Source organism: Dama dama, chromosome 27 (genome assembly GCF_033118175.1).
Source record: "Dama dama isolate Ldn47 chromosome 27, ASM3311817v1, whole genome shotgun sequence".
Taxonomy (NCBI): Eukaryota; Metazoa; Chordata; class Mammalia; order Artiodactyla; family Cervidae; genus Dama; species Dama dama.
In genome coordinates, this window is record NC_083707.1 from 58,003,680 (window position 1) to 58,027,023 (window position 23,344).

At 50.4% G+C, this 23,344-nt stretch overlaps 1 protein-coding gene across 1 annotated transcript; it reads right to left on the reverse strand.

Moving 5' to 3' along the window:
* Positions 1 to 3,072: 3,072 nt before the first annotated feature.
* RAX (retina and anterior neural fold homeobox) lies at positions 3,073 to 7,225 on the reverse strand. Its single transcript, XM_061130837.1, has 3 exons — positions 6,937 to 7,225; positions 6,388 to 6,644; positions 3,073 to 3,579 (listed from the first exon to the last, which is right to left on the reverse strand). Exons 1-3 carry the CDS (start codon positions 7,223 to 7,225, stop codon positions 3,073 to 3,075), a joined length of 1,053 nt encoding a protein of 350 aa, XP_060986820.1.
* Between the last annotated feature and the right edge of the window lie 16,119 nt (positions 7,226 to 23,344).

The window sequence follows — 23,344 nt, forward strand, 5'->3', positions numbered from 1 at the left end:
CAGGAGAGTCCAGTTTCGGAAGCTGGGGCCCTTCCTTGGCCGCCGCCTCCGCAAACTGCTTCCCATAGCTGTGAACTTGCGCAGCAGCCCCAGGTATTTCTGGATCGTCTGGGGTTTTAACGCTCTTTACCGCAAGCCATTCTCACGTCCAGCCTGAGTAAAGTACCCGCTGCCCGCCTCACCTGCACCCCTCCTCCGGGAGCTGGGAGCTTGACTCACTGCGGGCCCTGAGAGCCGCCCTGGTAGGCGGCCCGTAGGACTGCAGGGGGAGGGGCCTCACCTCGCCCACATCTCCCCCAGGAAGCCCAGGAAGGCACTCACAGCTAGCATCCATTCCTCAGCATCTCAGTTCCCAGTGTAGCCTAATGAGCTGTTCGTGGGAACTGGAATTAAGGAGTCCTTATTCAGCAAATATTTCCTAAACATGCGATATGATCGTGAACTGAGAGGACTTCTAGTTATTCCAGCTTCAAGGCTTACAAGCAGAGTTGATTGGTGCAACCTCTCCAATACTTCAGTCTCCTCATTCATAAAATGGGGCTAGTTGAATCTTCCTGGTAGAGTCCTTGTGAGGCGTCACTGAGATGAAAACCAATTAGAAGAGTGCAGGCACATAGTAAGCTTTCAATCCTGATTAGCTATTAGGATTTTGATCATTCTCCAAGGACTTGTTCCTGAAATCCAGATATAGTTCAGTCTGTTGGTCCCAAAAGAGATGGTTTAGAATATTTATTCTCAGAGTAAAAGAAGAGAGGAAAATGATGGAAAGCTGCATATGAAAAAAAAAAAAAAGGAAGGAAAATGGCAGAGAGGAGACAGAATGAGTAATGGAAATGACCTAAAGAAATCAAAGTAGATGCTAATGTCGAGATAGGTCAGAGGTGCCCAGGCCTAAGGTGAAAGAGTGCAGAGAAAGTGTGGTACTCACCTGGGGCCACTGAATTTGGAAGTTTTCTGAATAAATTATTCCCCAGTGAGGATGAAAGAGAAAAGGATCCAGCTTGGATCCTTCCTCATTGAAGGATGAAAGAGAAAACAGGCCAAAGTGAAAGAAATTACTTATTTATCCTGAGTTTACCTATTTTTTTCCCTGCGGATAGCTGATATCACTTGGGCCACTACATTCATTTCTCTTATTAGAGAAAAGCATTAAATGTATTACTCCCTACCTTCTGGGAAAGGGGCTTCCCAGGTGTCTCAGTGGTAAACAATCCGTCAGCCAATGCAGGAGACGCAGGTTTGATGCTCCAGGGTTTGACCCTCCAGAGTCAGGAAGATCCTCTGAAGGAGGAAATGACAACTCACTCCATTATACTCGCCAGGGAAATCCCATGGACAGAGGTGTCTGAGTAGACGGCCCTGGGGTCACAAAAGAGTTGGATATGACCTAGAGACTAAATAGCAACAACAACCGCTTGGGTAAAACAACCCACTCAATAAATTCTTACTGACCAGCTTACTATGTTAGGCTCCAGAGGACGGCCTAAGGGTACACAGGCCTGTTATGCCGCAGACTCTAAGGACCCACAGGGCAAGGACTGGGTCCTGTGATGACGCTTCCTCTATTTCCAGCCCCAACAGTCCTCCTTTTCCCGGGTAGGTTTCAGGAACCCAAGGGCCGCACAGGGGTACTCTGGATCAGAGAAGTGGGATCACAACGTATATTGCCTCCTGCCAGGTCGCCGGGAGTTTACACCATGCGGTAAACGACCCATCTTTCCCATTTCCCAGGGAGGCCCGGCTCGTCGCAGGAGGAAAGGGGGCTGGGGTGGTTCACTAACGTGCTAACGACCCTCAGACAGTACTCCGCGAGTGCCCCGCGAGATGCTCACGCCGGTAGAGACTTCCGAATTCCTCCCCCAGCCCCGGAGACGGCGCCAAAGAACTGCAATCCTGTCCGTGACGCGCCGGCGAGGACGTGCGCTCCGGGTCGCGGCGCACAGCCCGACGCGCGCCACGCCAAACCGCTGGGCTGGGGGGAGCCGAGCCGTCCAGGGAGGCGAGACTGAGACGCGGAGCTTACGAACGTCGGTCTGCTCCAGCCTCCAGAGCACTAATGCCATCAACCCTGGGTAGCAGGGGCTGGCCCCAAGTTGTTGACCTGGACACCTGGTGATCTGAGAGGCGTCTGGGGCCGCTGAGGGCTGGAAAGAGGGAGGCGGGGCCGCCAGGAGCTTCGGGAAGTTCAGCTCTTACCCTGGGAAGATGGTGTGGTTGGATGCTTCCTATTGGAGTCAGTCCTTCCAAGTAGCGGCTGCAGCCCGGCTATTAGAGTATCGAGGGGCTGGGAACGCACAGGCAGCTGAGACTTCGGCTCCAAGCACCCAGAACCCCGCACGCTCGTAGGGGCCCGTCGCGCCAGGAGAGGGGCGCTCCGGTCTAGGGCGCCGCGGGGTCGTGGACGCGGGCGAGTCCTGGCGGCAGCGCAGGGTCCGTGAGGATGCGCGGCGGGGAGGCGGGGGGCATTCCGGCTCCTCCTCCGCTGTCTGCTTTCCCGCAACCCCGGATCCAACACCCGAGCACGCCCCCCCCCCCCGCCCCCAGAACACGCATTCATACACATAGCTTCGTACGCGCCCCCGCAGTCCTGAGAGCGCTGAACCAGAGTCAAACCAAAACAGGTCAATCTTTAATTCTCCCCGCCCCACTCAATTCTTTGAAGCTACTTATTACAAATAGTCCCTCAAACTTTCTCCGTCTCCCCTTCCTCCCAGTTGTTCTTTATCGGGGTTGCCACGCCGCCCTGGAGGGGCCGAGGTCAGAGGCTTTGGGTTCCTTGAACCTGGCGGCTCCGGGGCCCGCCGGGTGGTGGTAACGTGGCCACCTGTCTCCGTCCAGCAGCGAGGCCAGGGGTCCGTGGGGACGTGGGGGGTGGCCAGAGGCCCTCTACCGGCCTGAGAGTCAGCCCTCCGGGGTGAGCCAGGAGCAGAAGCCCGACCCGGACCCGGATCTTCCGGCGGTGCTGGGCAGGAAGGGCCGAGCCCGGGGGACCAGGGAGAAGGGGTTCGCGCGCCTGCGGCTCGGGGGTCGGCTCCCGGGACGGCGTCTGGCCCGACCGGGTCCCTGGGGCCCCTAGAGGGCCTGCCACGGCTTCCCGATGGCCTGGATGTGCTCCTTGGCCTTCAGGCGCAGCGCCGCGATGCTGCTGTTGCGCGGGTCCGCCTCGTCCAGCGGGAACTTGTCCCCGAAGCCGGGCCCGCACGGGTAGGCGGGCGGCGGCGGCGGCGGCCCGAGGGGCTGCAGGCCGGGGCCGAGCGGCGGGGAGTTCAGGAAGGGCGGCGGCGGCGGAGGCGGCGTGTAGCTGGCGGGCAGGCTCTGCGCCGGCGGCCCAAAGCCCGGTAGGCTCTGCAGCGCCGTGGCGCCCCCGGCCGGGAGCGGCGGCCCGAGCCACGACTCGAGCGGCAGGGCGCCCCCCGCCGGCCCGCCGCCGCCGCCCGCCGTGCCCGCTCCGAGGGGCGCCAGGGCCGCGGCGGGCGGGGAGCGGCTGAAGGAGAGCAGGGGCGAGTCCTGGAGCTTCATGGACGACACCTCCAGCTTCTCCTGCCGCCGCCACTTGGCGCGTCGGTTCTGGAACCACACCTGCGGAAGGCAGCAGAGCGCCGTCGGGGTGCGGAGGGCGCACGACTCCCCGCCCGCGAGGAAAGCCGGGGCTCCGCAGCTCTCCCAGCGCCTCTCATCCCCCGACCCCTGCTGCACACCCGTGGTGCCCTTCTGTTCTGTCCCGTCTGCCCAAGGCTACCCTCCTCCCTCGCGCGCTCTGAGACTCTGTCCCACCCGGTCGTCCGGGGTGGTTCCAGCCTATCCTTGTTTCACCTCACCCTTAGCTGTGGTAGTTTCCACCTCGTGGCACCAAACAGGCGGGGGGGGAAATGAAGTTAACCCCGGAACCGGATCGTGGGGCTTGGGAAACCCGATCTCACCAAGTTTCTGCGACTGCTGGCTGGCGCCCCATGCTGACACTTCGCTTTGGACCCGGCTTCCTCCCCGCGTGGCGCGGCTCACAGTACCTATTTACCTCTGCCTTCGTTATAAACATAGGTATAAACGAAGGCTCGAAGCACTCCAACTGGCAACACTGGCTGTCAAAATGGACCTGTCTCCCCGTTCCTGGTTACGGTAACTGACAGGACAAACTGGGTTGATTTTCTTATCCCGGGCATACTTAAATATGCATGTTGCTGCACTCCTAAGATTTTCATTTTTACTTAATTGATATCTGATTCGTATTTCTGATATTCTTAAAAGTGGCTTTCGAGGATTACAATAGTTCGTTTAATAGTCTCCTTTTATTGTATGGAGTTAGTTTTGACATGACCTTAGATGAATTCAACGAGTTCAAGTTTTTCTTTTTGTTTTAGAGAGTCCATGCCAAGAGTGAAGTCTCTTTTTTTTTTAAAGAGTGAAGTCTCTTAATGCTGAAACTTCCCTTCTGATTTGATAAAAAGCACAGGAGAGGGCATAATTAAGGTTTCACTACCGAGTTACCCCCCCCCCCCAAAACAGAACACAGAGAACTGGTCTAGTTTAGTGCAGAATCTAGGAGGAACGTTGGGCAAACTGGTGGCCTCAGCATTGAATTTATGAAGGAAAATGGGGGGAAAGTTGACACCTCAAAAGGGAGACAGCAGTTCTGAGTTAATAATAGGGAGAGGGACTCCCTAGGAAAACTGAGAAAAAAAAACACCCAACACCTGAGTAGAGCAAGGCAACTGTCTGCAAGGCTGGGATTCGGTGGGTGGGAGGGGGAGGGAGAGAAAGAACAGAAAATGCAGATTCCCTGGGCCCCTTTCTGTAAATGATTCATCTGTGTATCTCAGGCCAGAATTTCCCCAGAAACATTAGATATATAAACACTGGCACATCCCACTGCGCGCACCCCCCCCCAATCCCACACCATCCCCTGAAATATCAGCTATAGGCTTTAGGTCCAGTATCCAGAGTTCAAGGGCTAAAGCCTGGGGTAGTCCGCTCTTCTGCTCTCTGCTCCCTCAACACAGTGGGGACCCTGTCTACTCTCCCCCCCATCTGATGACATCATAGCCATGTGTTAAGCGCATACCATATGCTGGGCCACTGTGCTAGCCCCGTGATACAGAGAAGTCAGACACTGTTCTCAAGAAGCACACATCTTAAACAAGAAGCAAACATCCCCGAACAAGTCGAAGGGAAGGAACAAGTAAAGGAGAAGGAAGGTGGGACAGCGGTGTGAAGACAGCCCTTGAGTGGGCTGGGCCTGTATCCCAGAGAGGCACTGGGGGGCTTTGCCCTTTCCGTTTTCTTCATTTTTCACTTGTTTTCTTCCCTTCTCCCCACCCCACCCTCCCTCCCTGTAAAGCAGGTGCTGACATGTCCACCCCTTCAGTGAAACCCCTGCAGCTCCTCTGCCCCGAATTAGGAGAAATGGAACTGTCCCTGCCCGTTAGTGCTAAGTCACATTAGGGAACTATGTTTTCAAACCATGACATTAACCCATTAGTTTAACCCCTTTAACTAAGCAGAAAAGACAAAAGTAAGAGTCTGTCTGCTTTTACTTTTTAAGACAAGGCTAAAAGCCCCAAACGTCTGAGTTTCCTCCCTTCCTGGAAATCCAACTCATTAGACACACACAGAAGTCCCATCTCAGCCCCTTGGCCTTACAGATGCGGTGAAATTTGTTCCCAATGTCTCCCTTTCAGGCCTCTCCCAATTTGGAAATCCTCCCAGATTTTTCACAGATGACTAGCAAATATTTAAGGCTTTCAAATATTTTAATGATCAGGGATTAAAGATAATTCAGCCTTAATTAAAGCGAAAACCCCTTTAAATAAAAAAGAAAAGGGCCTCCGCAGCGGCGGGAAGTTTGGCTGGAGGTGCACCAGAGAAGCAAAAGTCAGTTTCTTAAACAAATCCTCCGAAAGTTTCAACTGCGCGGCGCCAGGCTCCCGTAAGAAGACAGGGTTTTCGCTTTCAAGGAGGTGCGCGCCGTTAGCGAATAGGGAGGCATCTGGGGCCTCAATCCGGTTACACTGGAGCCGCTTCCTACACTCCCTCTCCACTCAGGGTTTCCCTGACCACCACCCCCCACCCCCCACCCCGTCCCCGAGCCCCCTCCCCAGTCCAGGATGCTGTCGTCTCTCCATCTCATCAGCCATTCCCATCTCCTCTCTTTGGTTTAGAAGGAGGGGACCCCAAAGGGGAGATGCTACTATTAATTCGAACAGACCGTCCAAGGGCTGGTGCGCGGGGCGCACGGAAAATCTGTGACGCTCTCGGGGGGCTCTGGGAGAGCCAAGTCGAGGAGGGCCCACGGGGAAAGTGCCATAAACGCGAGGCCCCCCGGGGCTTCTAGGGAGCGCTGGCCCCAGCCTGAGCCACCCGCCCTCCCCGGGGCCCGTCTGCGCGCTTTACCTGGACTCGGACCTCGGGTAAGTTGACTTTGCCCGCCAGCTCCTCGCGACTGTACACGTCGGGGTAGTGCGACTTCTCGAACGCGCGCTCCAGTTCGTGCAGCTGGTACGTGGTGAAGGTCGTGCGGTTCCGCCGATGCTTCTTTTTGGGCTGCTCCTCCTCCGACAGCTTCGAGTCGCCGGGGGCGGACGGTCCTCCAGGCAGCCCAGGGCTCGGCCGAGCCTCCCCGGTCTCCTTGGGGCAGTAGGGGCGGGGCGCTGGGACGAGGAGACCCCCGACGGTCAGAGACACTTGCTCGGGGTACCCGGGGGCCACCCTGCCTCCCTACACGGGCTCCGAGCTGGCCCAAGGAGGAGGGGGGGTGAGGGCTGCGAGGGGTCCCTAAGCTTTTCCAGAGAGCAGGTGGGAAGCCCTTGCTATGCACACAGCCCCAGCCCCGCTCCCAGATGCTTTAATAACAGCGAAGGTAGGGGCTCTCTCCTCTTCTCGCAGAGCTCCTGAGTCTGGGAGCCCTAAGAGGGTCTCGGGGCAGCCGGGGTGTGCACTCACCTTCGTACTCCGGGGCTGGCGCCGGGGCGGGCGGTGGGGACGGTTCGGCCCCTCCGGCAGGCGCCTTGGGGCCGACGGGCCGCGCGCCCAGCCTCCTATCTCGCTCCTTGGTGCCCCGGGCGGCCCGCTCCTCCGGGAAGGAGCCGAGGACCCCGTCGTCCTTAGTAAATCCCAGGATGGCTTCGATGCTGTGCAGCCGTGAGGTGCTCCCGCCGGGGCTGCGGAGCAGGTGGCCGGCGAGCGAGAAGCTGCCGTCGGCCATGGCTGGGGCGCAGCCCGGCAGGTGCATGGGGGGCGCCGGGGCCGGGAGGACGCGGCCCGCGCTTTCGGCTTCGCCGCCGGCCCAGAAGACCGCGAGCAGAGGCTCGAAGTCGGCTCCCCCGGGGGCGGCCGTCCAGCCCGAGGGGGACCGAACCGCGGCCAAGAGCTGCAAGCGCCGCCAGCCCCGCCTGTGCGCACTAGAGGCGGGTGAGCGCCGGGTCCGCGGGAGCCTGGGTCCCGGCTGGAGTTGGAGCTCCGCCCGCGGGTGGCCGGGACTCGGGGTGCTAAGGCTGGGAGCGCGCCCGCCCCGGCTCCTCCCCTCGCCCGCACCGTCTTCAGCCCTGGCCCCTCCCTGCAGCGGGGCGGGTCCTTCCCCGGTCCGTCCTCGGGGTCCTCGCCCCCCCAGCCCCAGCGGCGCGCGCTCGGAACCTTCTCCCTCCCCTCTCTCCGTCCACCGTCCACAAGCTGGAGGCCCGCGGTGGCCTGTTTGACGGGCCCGGGCGCCCGGCTCCGAGGGCCCGCTTCGCCTAGGCCTTCCCCCGTGGGGCCGACGCCCTCCGTCCCACCTCCCCCGGGGGCTCAGCTGCCTCCTTCAGCCCCCTCCCCTTCTCCAGACCCGCCTTCCCCCAGGCTCCCGTCCTCCGCTGGACTGAGCGCCTGCGGCGACCCTTGAAAGACCGGGGGAAGGCTACCCGGCTTTACGGCGTCGGAAGTCTGTCCACGCTCTTTAACTTTGAATTTCCCCCTCTCTCTCCCTCTGTATGTCCCCCCGCCTGCGCTCGTCTTTCTCCGTAGTTCGAAGCCTCGGGTTTCAGGTTGATTGTGTTTGACTTAACCGCTTCTCCCTGTCCCCTCGGATCGCGCGCCCGCAGCTCCCTGACGACGGCGCCCGCTCCATGGGCGGTGGGGCCATCCGCGTCCCCAGGCCTGGCGACTTCCCGGGCCCACCGCCCAGCCCGAGGCTCGGGGGCACCGAGTCCGACGCGCGGCCGGCCTCCGGCCGGTGGGAGACCCGTCTGGGTGTTTGTCCCTCTGTTTGTCCTGAGGGACCCCTCCCCACCGAACACTGTTCCAGGCCGAGATGACCCCACCTCAGGCTGAGGACGGAAGGACCTTCCCCCCGGGGCAAGGTCTCGCCTCTCTGCGGGCTCCGGCCGCCATCAACCGGCATTTCTTTCCCCTTTGGGGACTCCACGAGGCTGCCATGGTCCAGAGTGGCTTCCACAGGCCAAGTGGAAAGATGATTTGTGCGGGTGAACTTCCCCCACCCCTTCTCCCAGTGCTATGAACAACACTGCTCATACCTGCTGCTAGATCCGAGGAAGCACCTTCATTGAAATGCTGGCAGGAAGTGTGAACCAAAACGCTTTCCTAATAAAAGCCTAAGGATCTAGAGATTCTTTTCCTTTTGTTTCCTAGTAGTGCTGACTGCGTAAGTTTAAGGTGTGAAGCATAATGATTTGACACATATACACATACACACATAAATGGTTGCTGGTTTAGTTAACATCCACCATCTCATACAGATAGAAACCTGAGACTTTTAAAATTCCTTTGCAGAGGCCCTCTGATCTCCAGGTCGACGCGTTGCCCCTGCCCCATGTAGACTGACTTCATCTTGCACTAAGATGGGCACTTACTGCATCCCTACCGAGGGGGGACACTGATGTGCGCCTCGTTGACATCACAAAAGAAAGAAGAGCCTGGGGCCCATGGCCTCAAGGGCTTTAACTTCCAGTAAGAGAGCAAGACAAAGGAAGTTGCTGCTGGTCAGTCGCTAAGTCGCTCAGTCGTGTCCGACTCTTTGCCACCCCAGGGACTGCAGCACGCCAGGCTTCCCTGTCCCTCACTATCTCCCGGAGTTTTCTCAAATTCATGTCCCTTGAGTTGGTGATGCTATCTAAGCATTTCATCCTCTGCCGACAACAAGAGAAAAACTCAAATCTTAGGATCCTCCACCTTTAAATTAATGTTAGAAGGACATTTAAAAGGGCACGTGACAATGTTAAGGATCTTTAAATGGCAATGGTTATTTCTCCAAAATGGGCACATGGGAGGGATTCATTCCACTAATCTCTGTTTTTAATAAAACTATTAAAAGGTAAATTAAAATAGCAAACATATGAGTTTGCAGTAGGTAGACTTGAGCTACTGATTTATGTGAGAAACTTTTTTTTTAAAGCTACATTAATGAAGATCAATACACACTTTACAGTTTTGCATATCACTTTATGGCTTGCAGCACATTCTTCATACCATCCTAGCCTCATAACCCTGTGAGGTGAGCTGGAAAAATATATTTACTCCCATTTTACAGAAGAGAAGACTGAGGCTCTAAATGATACAGCCCTTAAGTGGAGCAGACAGGACCAGAACTCAGACTCGCTGGCTCCTTATTCAGTGCTGTCTGGCTGTCCCTCATTTGTAATCATTACGGCAGAGTGTGAAATTTTTGAACAGATTCAAGATGCATCTTAGCATGCAGTCTGTCTTTAATCCTCCCTGGACCCTGAATCCTGTGTACAAGACGCTGAGGCAGAGGCAGCTTAGTTCCTCAAAGAGATGCAGTCGAGCCTGTAATAATGATTTGACACATATCAAATGTGTCAAATTTGGGCGCAGGTGTCCAGGAGGAAGGACAGACCCTCGGGAGGGCCCCGCCCCGCCCCAGGGCAGGAGAAGCCTGCGCCAGCCTCCTTCAGCTCTTCTAGGCTGTCCGAAGCACCCTCCCTGAAAACGGGCTGGTGGCACCCACGCGGTCTCCCACCCAGTTACAAAGAGCCGGGGGCGGTGGGGGGGGGGGGGCGACGACCCCTTAGTGACCCGAAGGCAGCCGTAGGGATAATCGGTTGCTATCTGTTGTTTCCCCTCTGAGTATACTTTTTATGTCAACTTCCCCAATGTTACATTGATCTCTGTAACCACCGCTAAACAAAGATTGGCAGCATTTTCTTAAGCTCCTGCCCACACGCTAAGGGGCTTACCGGCCTTGTTTTCCAAAGTTAATTCCCTCTGGAACTGCCCCGCACTCCGCAATAGGTGCAGGTGAGCTTAGCTTCTATTTACAGTTCATTTCAGAGTTTATTTCAGAGAAAAGCAGAAAGGACTTCAACAGCCACCACTGGCAAGGGACCAGGGGGAGACAGGGCAAGGCAGGACGAGGGGAGGCTGGGCCTTCTTTTGTGCGTGGCATAAAGAGCTGGTCAGCGCCATTGTGGGCACAGTGCAGGGTCCTCCAAGCAATCAGCCGGGGGCCATTGTTAGGGGCTAATCTACATGTGTGTTTCCCAAGAACTCGATTAGGGAAGATGAATGGACTCGGCCATGTCCCTAATTCTTCTGGCCCCAAGCTGCATTTTTTCCAGCAGTTTTGCCTGCTTGTAATCAGCCCAGCTTCAGCAAAAGTAAGGAGCCTGGCTTCTGAACTCCACTTTTGTTTAATTCATTAATTCATTAGGTAGATCAAAGAAAACCCCCCTCCTCCGCACCCTCCCCCACTCCTTGTGGACTGAATCTTATGCTGCTGAACCCCTTCAGTCTTGGTGTGGTTTGGGGAAACCTTTCCGGAAGTAAGGAGAAAGAGGGTGGTTAGGACTTAGGGGGTGTCTGAGAGTCGGAGGCTGGGCCTGATGTGGGGTAGGTAATCTAGAACGATAATCGCAGTTGGGAGATTTTGAGGAGAGAGGGGCTAGGGACTGGCAAGCTTGCAGAAAACAAAGTCCAAACAAAGTCCAAACGCCAGCAATTGTGGTGGCTCTTCACCTTTGATGTGTAAGGGGGTCTCCTTTCTGGGTGGACCACTTTGCCCACAACACTCCTGAGGAAATGGGTGTTTACAGAGAGACTTTTATGTGCGCTGGGTGGCACGGGGCATACTCGCAAAGTGAGCTCATGGCATTGGAATCTAGTAATCTCACCTTGAAGAGGTGTTTCAAGTTCTGGTGGATTAAGTGCCTGTTGGAGGACCTGCGGGTTATGACTCCATAAAGTGTATAAAACCAACTCGACATCTTCATGGAGACTATCCCCTTAGTAGATACCTTTTAATTCTGGAATAAGTCCATCTGTCTCATACCACACCGTCTCCTCCTGCAAACTGATACATGTTCATTTGGGCAAAGCAACTTAACTTTAATTATACCCAAAGCAAAATTCAATGCATATAATCATTGAAAACACACGCACATGCACACACAGACACACTGGAGTTCAACGAATTCAGTCATCAAAAGTTAAAATTTATTCAATATTGTAAAGTAATTAGCCTCCAACTAATAAAAATAAATGGGAAAAAAAAGCAGCGTTGACAGTGGAAAAAAAAGTTAAAATTTATGTATACATGACACATTATTTATTGAATACTAGCTATGTGCCAGTGGACACTCCTCTGAGTCCTTTACGTAGATTACCTGTTTAGTTCTCACAATAACCCTGTGAGGTAGACACTATTATTATCTCCACTTTCCAGACGAGGAACCTGAGGCACTGTGGACAAGTCACTTGCCAGAGGTTTACAGCTGGTTTCGGGTGGAGCTAGGACTTGAACCCTGGTGCTTTTTCAGGGATATCCATCTAATCACTTCATGTACCACCTCCCACATTTGTGCCTGCTAAGTCGCTTCAGTCATGTTTGACTCTTTGCGACCCTATGGACTGTAGCCCACCAGGCTTCTCTGTCCATGGGATTCTCCAGGCAAGAATACTGGAGCGGGTTTCCATGCCCTCCTCCAGGGGATCTTCCCGACCCAAGGACCAAACCCACATCTCTTACACCTCCTGCATTGGCAGGCAGGTTCTTTACTGCCTAGCAGGCTACAGTCCATAGGGCCGCAAAGAGTCAGACATGACTGATGCAGCTTAGCACGCACACATACATTCTCCTGTATACTGTCTATTACTGTATGTCATCAGTACAATATACAAGCCGCTGACAGTCACTGCCCAAAAAATCAATAGCAAAACTCACTCGTTAATACTGACATATTGAGTCCAGAGATAAAATATACTATCTCTCACTATCAGATCTTCCCAACTGATGAAACATTTCCCTACTTGAAGCGTCACAGAAGGTATATCAGGAAAATGTTCTTGGAGTTCTTATCACAAATTCCATTTTTTATAAGTAGACAATCCCTCACCACTTCCACAAAACTGGCCCAAATGATCAACACACTTTCTAAATTCCAGTTTATTAGCCAATATGACCACCTAAATCCTCTCTACTCTTTTCAGGCTACATTGAAATAAGTGTTTGGAATTCCCTGGTGATCCAGTGGTTAGGACTGTGGGTTTCCACTTCAGAGAACATGGGTTCAACCCCAGTTTGGGGAACTAAGATCCTACAAGGCCAGCAGTGCAGCGGAAAAAAAAAGTGTTGATATAAGTGTATTGCAGTGAATAAAAATCCTATAACATAATTGTGGCTAAAATACATAAGCCAATGAAGAGATGGGCCTCACAGGCATCTCTGGCTGAATTGAGTGCCCTGTTGGAAGAGCAGATGAAAACAGACATCCCATCTACTAACAAAAATGAAACATAGCCCACTTGGGGACAGCTGTGTTTCCCAGCAGCAGGCTCCATTTGAAAGTCTTCCTTTGATGTAGGAACAGGGACCACAGCTCTCTGCACACCATCCAGTAATTAGCAAGAAGTCTGTCCTCTTTGGCACTCCCCTTGCTTCCCAGTTACATTATTTTGGGAACAACAATACTTAAAACTAACCTCCGGTTTAGTTTTCTGTTATTTCAGAGGACCACGAGCTTCCCAGATGGCTCAGTGATAAAGAATGTGCCTGCAATGCGGGAGACCCGGGTTTGATCCCTGGGTGGGGAAGATCCCCTGGAAGACGGCATGGCAACCCACTGCAATATTCTTGCCTGGAGAATCCCGTGGACAGAAGAGCCTGGCGGGCTACCATGAGGTCACAAGGAGCTGGACACGACTTAGTGACTGAGCGCAGGCTTGGGAATTAGAAGACGGAGCTTGGTGGCAAAGCTTGGTGTCTGCTCTTTTGCTTCTAGCTGCCATTTTTCCTTACTGGGTGTGGAAACGTGGATCCAGAGAAGTTGAGTGATTCACCCTAATGAGACAGAGCGTCTGCATGGAGCTGGGCCGGAGGCCAGGCTCCAGGCTCCCCGACTCCACCAGGCCGCTGTGGCTTTGCCATTGCCCCTCGGCTCGCAGGACCCGTCACTGGGTGCCCCACGCTCGTGCACAGACCTGGTCCACCTTGAATCCCGGAGGAATATGTTTGTTGTGCACATGCGATGAAGCTGCTCCTCAGGATACTCCCCAGCCACTTGTCAACAGTTACCTCTGCCCTGAGCTTGCTTTTGCAGCCGATGCAAATCCGGGTGGCCTTTGTGGAGGAGAAAAGTGCCCTTGGCAACAGATTTGCAGGGCCTTTGGGCAAACAATTGATATCCCGACCCATTGCTGCCTCAGAACCAGCTCTCCCTGGCTTGTGCTCGGAAGGTTAGCACCTCTCACCAGCTCTGAGTTCCTATCAGTGGCTTGAATCAGCCATAGTGGGAGTATTTTTACAACCCAAATTAGCAAACACTGCAAAATCAGAGCATTCTTAACTCTCAACGTCCTTTACTGTTTTTTTTAAATTTTTTTTTTCATTTATTTTTATTAGTTGGAGGCTATGTTTTTAAAATATTGACTAGCATATCAATGCTCCTACTTCATTCAAGAGTGAAAAAATCAGAGAGTGTCATTACTTCTAAAAAGTAAAATATGACCTCTTGGGCAAGAGATGTTCACCTTTTTGCCCAAAAAGTGGGACATTTACATCATTATCTCATAATAAGTAAATAAAGGGAAACTTGGATTTCTGCCAAAGAAATGGGCCTTTTTTTTTTTTTTTTCAAATTGTTAGAAGCAAAGCAAAGCTATATTCAGATAATTCCTCTTTACTTGTTTTCTAATTAAACTAATTGAATTCAGAGTGTCTAGGGGAGGCACAAGAGACATTTATCTCAAGGGGATGATGGTCTTGAAGCCCATCAATCCTCTTAGGTGCTAAGAAGGCAAATCTGAGGATGCCCGCTTTGCAGCAGGCTTGACCTAACTGCCGCCCAGAGTTTGGTCGTCTCCAGGGTTCTTCTCTTCAGAATTTTTGTTTCCTTTATTTCTGGCTGTGCTGTGCCTTTGTTGCTGTGCCCAGGCTTTCTACCGTCTTGGAGAGCAGGGGCTGCTCTCCAGTTCCCGGGCTTCTCTTAGCAGTGGCTTCTCTTGTTGCCGAGCAAGGGCTCTAAGAGCACGCGGGCTCAGTACTTGTGGCACACGGGCTTAGTCGCCCCGAGATACATAGAATCTTCCCAGACCAGGGATCGAACCCATGTCCCCAACATCGGCAGGCCGATTCTTAACCACTGGACCCGCAGGAAAGCCCTCTCCTCCCCTTCTTGAAAGGGCAGTGATCAGGGCGTCAGTCCTCATTTCCTCTCCCAGCGCCCTGTAAGGGCAGCAGTGTCATAGGCCTGTCTGTCTCTCCCCCAGTTTCCGGACGGCCTCCCGGAGTACTTCCGGCCACTCTCCCATCTGCTCCCACTTGCTCACTGAGCCGCAGCCTCACTGGCCTTTTCTCTTGAGAACGCCCAAGCCCCTTGCTGCCTCAGGGCCTTTGCACTGACTCTGCTCACTGTCTGCAATGCCCTCTCTCACACGTTCCGTGATCCTTCTTCCTCATTTTATTGGTCTCACAGCACCTCCCACTCTCCAAAACTGCCTTCCTCTTTACTGATTTCTTTGTTACCTGTCTCCCCTCATTAGAACCTATGCTGCATGAGAAAGGGGACCTTGTTTTCAGATCGCTAGCTTTTAGAACATGTGTGACGCACAGTGGTGGTTGATTTAATGAATAACTGGGAGGAACTCTGTTTCACCGACGAGGACACAGATTTAGTAAACTGTCTCATTTCATACAGCTATTAATGAGCGTGTGTATACTTTCTTTTCCCCCCCACATTCTTTTATTCAGTCCTTTGGAACTTTTCTAAAATATTAATTATTTCCCAGACGTTTGGAAACGTCAAACTGTTTCGCTTGTCCTTCCCAAGTAGTCCATAGAAATCATTTGATCGCTTTCAAAAGTCAGTTCAGTGCACTCCGGTCTTGTTAGCATCAGCGCTGGTTGGGGCTGCCTGCTCCGCCTTTGATGTGAACGTTCATCAAACCGGGGGCCTGGGCTCCACGCAACGCCACTGCCCACTGCCGTCTGCGAGAGCCCGCCCTGCACCGTTCTGTCTTAGCGGGGTGCACCGTCTCAGGGAACGCCGTTCTCTCCTGCAGAGGAGCTCCTCTGTCTCTGTGGCAGGCTATTAGCTTTTACAGTTGACTGCAACTTTATGGACATTTGTTTGTCAATTTTTATTGTACTTTCTCCTTTGACCCCTTAAGCCCTAAAAATGCTGATCTTATGTCCTAACCAATCTAATTAGCCCCTTTTAACCACAAGATGCTTTCAAAGGGGTTTTCAAGATGCTCCCCATAAGTCATCTTTATTCAAATGTCAGGAGCTTGCCACACTTACTGAAGGGTAGATGTGTTATAAGTTAAAGGAATGAGAGTTAAAGAAACACAACTTGGAAATCTTTTAAGATCTCTAAAATGACCTAAGAAAACAAGCAAGCATCACTGTGTTTATTTATATTATCCTTCTATAGCTCAAGGGCTTAGACACCATCTAGGAATGATGTATTCAGTTTATGGACAGAATTTCGACAGTATAGAGTTTTCCAAGGACAGTGGCTCTGGGTAAAGTGCCATCCAAATGCTAAACTTGGGTTCATGTGGATTTGTTATACTTGTATTTCTACTTTTGACTAGATTTGTAATTTTTCCATAGTAAGAGTTTTTTAGGAGGCAAAAAATTTTCACAGTTTCTGAATCTGAGTTTAATTTCTATGACATCATAAGAATTAGTAAACTAAAATGGACAGGAATGGGTGAATTTAAATCAGATGACCATTATATCTACTACTGTGGGCAAGAATCCCTTAGAAGAAATGGAGTAACCCTCACAGTTAACAAGAGTCTGAAATGCAGTACTTGGGTGCAATCTCAAAAACAACAGAATGATCTCTGTTCATTTCCAAGGCAAACCATTCAATATCATGGTAATCCAAGTCTATGCCCAAACCACTAATGCTGAAGAAGCTGAAGTTGAACAGTTTATGAAGACCTACAAGACCTTCTAGAACTAACACCCCAAAAAGATGTTCTTTTCTTCATAGGGGACTGGAATGCAAAAGTAGGAAGTCAAGAAACACCTGGAGTAACAGGCAAATTTGGCCTTGGAGTACAGAATGAAGCAGGGCAAAGGCTAATAGAGTTTTGCCAAGAGAATGCACTGGTCATAGCAAACACCCTCTTCCAACAACACAAGAGAAGACTCTATACATGGACATCACCAGATGGTCAATATTGAAATCAGATTGGCTGTATTCCGTGTCTTGGCTATTGTAAATAGTGCTGTTATGAGCATTAGAATGCATTAACTTTTCTATTTTAATTGCATTAAAAGATGTCAAATTCTTGTAGAAAGTTTTGTCTTTTGTGGGAGTGATATTTACATATTGTTCAATGCTCTGAACTCTTAAATGAAACTCCTACATATGAACATAAGAGTATGAAACAAATATCTGTTCTCTATTTGAACACTTAGGCAGAGAAAGTGAAAGATTAAAGTGTGGACAATACTTTGCTTCACTTGTTTGTTTCAGCCTTTCTTCCTGTCATACATTTTTCACTAGAGTTGCCAGAAGTAGAGAAGTTTGCACATTCTGCCCCAGAATATAATTATAAATATAAAATATATATTTAGAGAAATTTAAAACATATAATAAAGTTGAAGGATTATAAACATCATGTACCCACCACCTAGATTTTAAAATTAATATTTCGCTATATTGTTCTATTATATCTCTCCATCTACACATCACTGATCTATCAATCAATCTCTTGGTTTTGTTTGTTTGTTCCTTTTTGTATTTCTTAAAGTAAGCTGCAGGTCTCAGTGCATTTTATCCCCAAATACACAATTGCGAGTATATCGTTGGCTAGAGTTTGATAGTTTTTTAAGGATTCTCTTTTTCTTTTTCAGTAAAACATACATATGGTGAAATGTATACATCTAATGTACTATTTAATGAATTTCACAAAGATGTATACCTTAATATGCTTTTTGTAGCGAACCCCTATCAAGACAGTGTGCGTTATAATCACCCCAGAAAATTCCTGCCTGCCCCTTCCTGGTCAGTGCTCACCACCATTCCTGCGGAGACAAACACTTTGCTGGTACTTTTCACCACTGACTAGTTTACCTCTTCAAGAACTTAATACAAATGGAGTTGCAGTAGCACGTACTTTGCACAAGACGTCTTTCATTCAGCTTGATGTTTTTGAGATGGATCCATGTTGTTTTCTGTATCAGAGGTTCTTCATTTTTGCTACTGAGCTGTGGGAATAGTCCATGGCTGTTTACCCATTCGCCTGTTAATGGACCCCTGGACTCTTTCTACTTCCTGGCTGTTATGAATAAAGCTGCTGTCAACATTTGTGGACACATCTTTTTTGAGGACATGTACTTTCAAATCCTGCGAGCGGAACACTAGGTCAGAGGTAGTCTAGTTGACTATGTTATTTTTATGTGAAACTTCCAGAACTTTTTCCAAAAGTTGTTGTGTTAGTTAATACTCGCTTGCAATAATATATGAACAGTCCAGTTACAACACATTCCAACCAACACTTGTCATTGTCAGTTTTTAAAATTTTAAACACTTTACTGGTGAAATGTCACTTTGTTAAAAAGAAAAAAAAAGGAGAAAAAGGAATTCCCTGGCAGTCCAGTGGTTAGGACTCTGCATGTCCACGGCAGCGGGTATGGTTTGACCCCTGGTTATGAAACTAAGATCCCACAAGCCATGAAGTGTGGCCAAAGAGAAAGAAATAAGAAATAAAAGGTCATTTTGTGGTTGCTTTTAATTTTCATTTTCATGACAGCTGGAGTGGGCACCTTTTCATTTGCTCAACCATTGGTGTATCTTCCTTGCTCAATTATTTTGCCTTTCTTTTCTTGTTTTTAAAATTTTAATTATTTTGTTGCAAGAGTTTAAATATATATTTCTACAAATTATATAATTTATACCTGACAGAAGACTGGAATCTAAGCTATTAATATCTGGAGGATCTGTAGTGTATCCCTTCTTTTGTTTCTCGTGTTGGTATCTGTGTTCACTCTTTCCTCCCCCTTAAGCAGTCTTTCTAGCATTTGTCAACTTTGTTGCTCCTTAAAAAAAAAAAAAAAACTTTTGAGTTTATTTTTTTCTATTTTTTTTGTTTTTTATGGCATTGATTTGTGCTCTCTATTATTTCCTCCTTTCTACTTATTTGGTGAGTAATGTTTTTTAAAGAGTATTTTTGTTTGTTTTTTTGTTTGTTTAGCTGTTAGTGAACTTAGCTGGATGCAAACTGCCAACTGTTTCTCTCGGATGGGCAGCAACAGAATTCTTAGTTCAGTTAAGAAACAGTTAACTGGGCTGCTTGCAGTCAGCCTAACACATGCATAGGTCAGGGATTAGCCAGTATCTACATAGATTTCCTGGTGGCTCAGATGGTAAAGAATCTGCCTGCAGTTCAGGAGAACTGGGTTCAATCCCTAGGTCAGGAAGATCCCCTGCACAAGGGAATGACAACCTACTCCAGTATTCTTGCCTGGAGAAGTCCATGGACAGAGGAGCCTGGCAGGCTACAGTCCGTGGGTCGAAAGAGTCGGACATGACTGAGCAACTGACACTGACTAATTACACAGATTTCAGAATCCCCCCCTTAGGTCTCTCTCCCTTCTGGGAATCGCTCTTTTATCCCAGACTCTGCTGGTTCTTGGAGCCCATACGCCTGCAGCCAATATGCCTGCACATTCCCTGAGTTTTAAGTAACTTGGTTTGAGTGGGGCGAGCCGGCAGTAGTAACCTATAAAGAAAACAAAAACTCACGCATGCTTTGTTTTCCTTCCTAGTGTAGATCTGATTCCCCTCCAGGGCAGACCTGCTCTGGGCTGTTCTCCGGTGCCTGCAGGCTGTTGTTTCTCTGTGTTTTGTCTGGAGCTTGCAGTTCTTTCCAGGGGGAGGTTTAATTCCGTAGGAAAGTGTCCTGTCATCAGAAGCTGTGATCACGTCTAGTCTCACTCCTCTCCCTGTCTCTGACGGTTCTGTTTGTAAGCGGTGATCTAGCAGGTAGACAAAGAGCGGAGATGAAGTGCTCATACGCCTCACAGACTGGATTAGTTGGTCTCCGAATGGCTGAGATCCCTGTGTCAATATTCCTTCAAAAGAAGACCGCCTGTTTCATTACACTGGAAGGGTGCATATCTAATTGAGGACTAAACTAACTCCTGGCAAATTGGAAAGTCCATTTCATTTGTCTTCTTGGAATCCATTCTACCTCTCCCCAGAGTCACCACGGTTCCTTCTGCCTGGCTAGAAATGCTCCCTGGACCCCTACATTTTCTCTCCATGGGCAACCCTCTGTGTTCTTGATCCCTTTCCTTTGTAGTAGCTACAAAAACTCTGTCCCCTGTCCACCCAGGGGCCTGCTGTCCTTTTGCTCAGCTGGAGTTGGTAAAGAAAGCCAGGTCTGCGACAGTGATCGTGGGCCAATCTGCTGTGTTTCACAAGATAAGTCTGAATTGGATATTGACCACTCTTGAAAGCATTGCATGAATCAGAGAATGTAAAGTAACCCAGCCTCTCCATCTTTACTCTTGGGAAAATGAACTTCCAGAGGCAATCAATGACTGGGTCAAGGTCACGCACTGGCAGAGTTGGTGCTGGAATCCTAATTCCCGACTATCAGTTGGCTCAAACATCAAGTCCAGAGGCCAGGTGTGGAGAGCGATAGCACCAGAGCCTCCTGCAAGGCTGGCTTCACCTGGGGACAGAGACGGTCAGGGCAGGATTGCCCGGTGGGTTAACAGTGTTGACACTGTGTGGTGAGAATTGAGGAAAGAACTGAAGTCATCTTCACGGGAAATGAGGAAACTGAGTGGGGGCCTCAGCAGGGGCCTGAGTGGGACCCGAGGCTCAGCTGCGGAGCGTCATACAAGAGCCAGGGCCAAGGGGTCGGAGGTGCCGCCGATATCAGCTTAAGACATGGAAGGATTTCCTAACAATCAAAGGTGTCCACAAACCCACAGACGGAAGAGCTGGTGGCTGAATTCCCTTGCAGCAGCCGAAGGTGAATTCAGCACCACTGGGCTTCCCTGGTAGCTCAGTAGGTTAAGAATCCACCTGCAATGCAGGAGACCCCGGTTTGATTCCTGGGCCAGGAAGCCCCGCTGGAGAAGGGATAGGTCACCCACTCCAGTATTCCTGGGCTTCCCTGGTGGCTCAGCTGGTAAAAAATCCGCCTGCAATGCAGGGTTCAATCCCTGGGTTGAAAAGATGCTCTGGAGAAGGGAACGGCTACCCACTCCAGTATTCTGGCCTGGAGAATACCACGGACTGTATAGTCCATGAGGTCGCAAAGAGTCGAACACGAGTGAGTCACTTTCGCCATCTCCCTCAGGGAGCTTTCAGATTAGGCTCCACTGGGCTATTGTAGAAGGGATCCCTTTACCATATGGGAGTCTAGAATAGATTCCTTCTGGCCCTTTATAGTTGTTGGATTCTGTGTTTTGTGTCTGTCCCATGGTATAGACACGTCTACCTTCTAGAAGGAAAAATGCCTTCTGAATGCCCTGATACATGCCCTTCCCTGCCCCGCCACCCCCTGCCCCCCGCCCCCCACGCACGTGACGCCGTCCTGATGGGCTGGTATTGCCCGGGGTGCTGCGGTGTGGTGGGATATGCCCTGGCGTGGGGCTCTGCGGTGTGTTGTCAAATGAGAGGAGTCAGATAACCGTGGCCAGAGTCCTCTACGGTTATGCAACTCCAAACGGTATTGGAGCAGTGTGGGTTGTCAGGATGAACTGCCAGGTTAGTGACTTTCTGAGCAGTACTGGCTGCATGTTTCACAAGAAAGCAAGTCTTGTACATCATCCTGCAACTGGTCTGTGGAATAATTTGGAAGGCATGGTATTTTATGTCATAACAAAGTAGATGAAAGAGGGTCTCATGCATCTCCCGTTCATCTCATCCACTCCAATTAAATGGCAGAGTCAGGTTGGACGAAAAGGAAATTTTTTTTTATTGGCTGTGCTACACAGCATGCGGCATCTTTTTTAAAAATGGTATTTACATTTTATTTTAAAAATATTTATTTATTTGGCTGCTCAGGGTCTTATCTGTGGCACCTGGGATCTCTGCTGCAGGATTTGGGACCTAGTTCCCGGACCAGGGATCAAACTTATGCCCCCTGAAGTGGAAGCTCGAAGTCTTAACCATTGGACCATCAGGGAAGTCCCTGAAGATAAGTCTTCTTCTTTATTTGTGGCTTTTAAAATTATGAATATTTCAAACAAATCACAACTCACAGGCCAGTTCTGATAAAAGATGAACATGGTTTTAAAATATGTTCATGGTATCTGACGCTCATGGATGCTACAGTCTGAATTTGTGTCCCTCCTGCCAAAATTCATATATTGAGTCCTAAACCCCAAGGAAATGGTGTTAAGATGTAGGACTTCATGCTTACATCATGAGGCTGGAGCCCTGGCGTATGAGATTTTGTTGTTCAGATGCTCAGTTGTGTCTGACTTTTCGAGTTGGACCCCATATACTGCAGCATGCCAGGCCTCCCTGTCCATCACCAACTCCCAGAGCTTACTCAAACTCATGTCCATCGAGTTGGTGATGCCATCCAACCATCTCATCCTCTGTCATTCCCTTCTCCTCCTGCCCTCAATCTTTCCCAGCATCAGGGTCTTTTCTAATGAGTTGGCTCTTCGCATCAGGTGGCCAAAGTATTGGAGCTTCAGCATCAGTCCTTCCAATGAATATTCAGGGCACTGAATATATTAGTGTATTCTCGGTGTATGAGATTAACGTTCTTATAAAAGAGACCCTGCTCTCTGAGCTCCCTTGCCCCTTCCACCACGTGAGGATAAAGTGAGAATGCTGTAAATCACCCAGTGTATTGGTGTCTTATTACAACAGCCTGAATGGACTAAGCCGACGTGAAGGCTAATTACCCCCAAACATTGTACCAGTATTCTCCCAGGAACTTCCAAGAGGGGCTACACTTTGCCAAGGACCATGGGTTCTTGACCCCTAGTAATTCATTTTATTAACATGTTTTCATAACATGAAACTTTTTCTTATATATCACATTCATTCAGGAACTCTGCATAGAGAACAGGTTAGCCCCTAACTTTTGGGTCTTAGTTCCCTTTCCTCTGATGGAGCAATTCTTCTTGATAAAATTGGTCTTTGGGAATTATTTTTTTCTGTAACATTCACTGAAAAACCAGTATTTGGGAGTTCCCTGGCAGTCCAGTGGTTAGGACTTCCTGCCGGGGTTCAGTCCCCGGTTGGGGAAGATCTTGCAAGCTGCATGGCAGGGCCAAAAAAAAAAAAAACAACACCTAGAATTTTGTTTTGTTTGAGTTTGGTTTGGTTAAACAGCTCTAAGTGCTTCAGAGGTAAATGTTCTAAATCTTCTGGGTCATTTCCTTTTATAAGAGAGCAAATGTTAGGCAAAAAAAAAACTCCAAGTATACAGTCGTTCCTGGATGTCTGCCAAGGATTCTAGGACCTGCCGCGTACAGAGAATTCGAGGATGCTTAAGTCCCTTGTATAAACCGGCATAGGACAGTCATCCCTCCATATACCCGGGTCCGGGGTCTGTGGATATGGAGGGCTGACTGCAGCCTGGAGGACTGTGGCAGAGAAGGACAGCATAGTTTGCTGGAAGCTAGTGTGAGGGAGTGGGGTGAGTGAGGGACAGGAAAGAAAAAGCAGGAGAGGTGGGGAGAGGGACCAGAGGGGAGAAGAGGATGGGAGAGAGACACGCACCCGGGCGGATTTAATATCTCAGTCTGTTTGTCCACCCTCACGGTCCCCATGCTGTTACCAAGGTCAGACAAGAGGAGCTGACACGGAATACTGGACCAGTGCTAGCCGCTCCAGGTGCCCCCCACGGCCCCCCACGGCCCCCCACGGCCCCCCACCCCACCTCTGAGCCGCCCCTCTCCCCAACC

Bases quoted from the DNA above. Each gene is read 5' to 3' on its own strand.
- RAX (XM_061130837.1), bottom strand. From the start codon at position 7,225: ATGCACCTGCCGGGCTGCGCCCCAGCCATGGCCGACGGCAGCTTCTCG. The intron at 6,645-6,936 runs GTGAGTGCACAC...TCCTCGTCCCAG, and splicing joins GCCAGCCCCGGAGTACGAAG to CGCCCCGCCCCTACTGCCCC. The intron at 3,580-6,387 runs GTAAAGCGCGCA...TGCCTTCCGCAG, and splicing joins TACCCGAGGTCCGAGTCCAG to GTGTGGTTCCAGAACCGACG.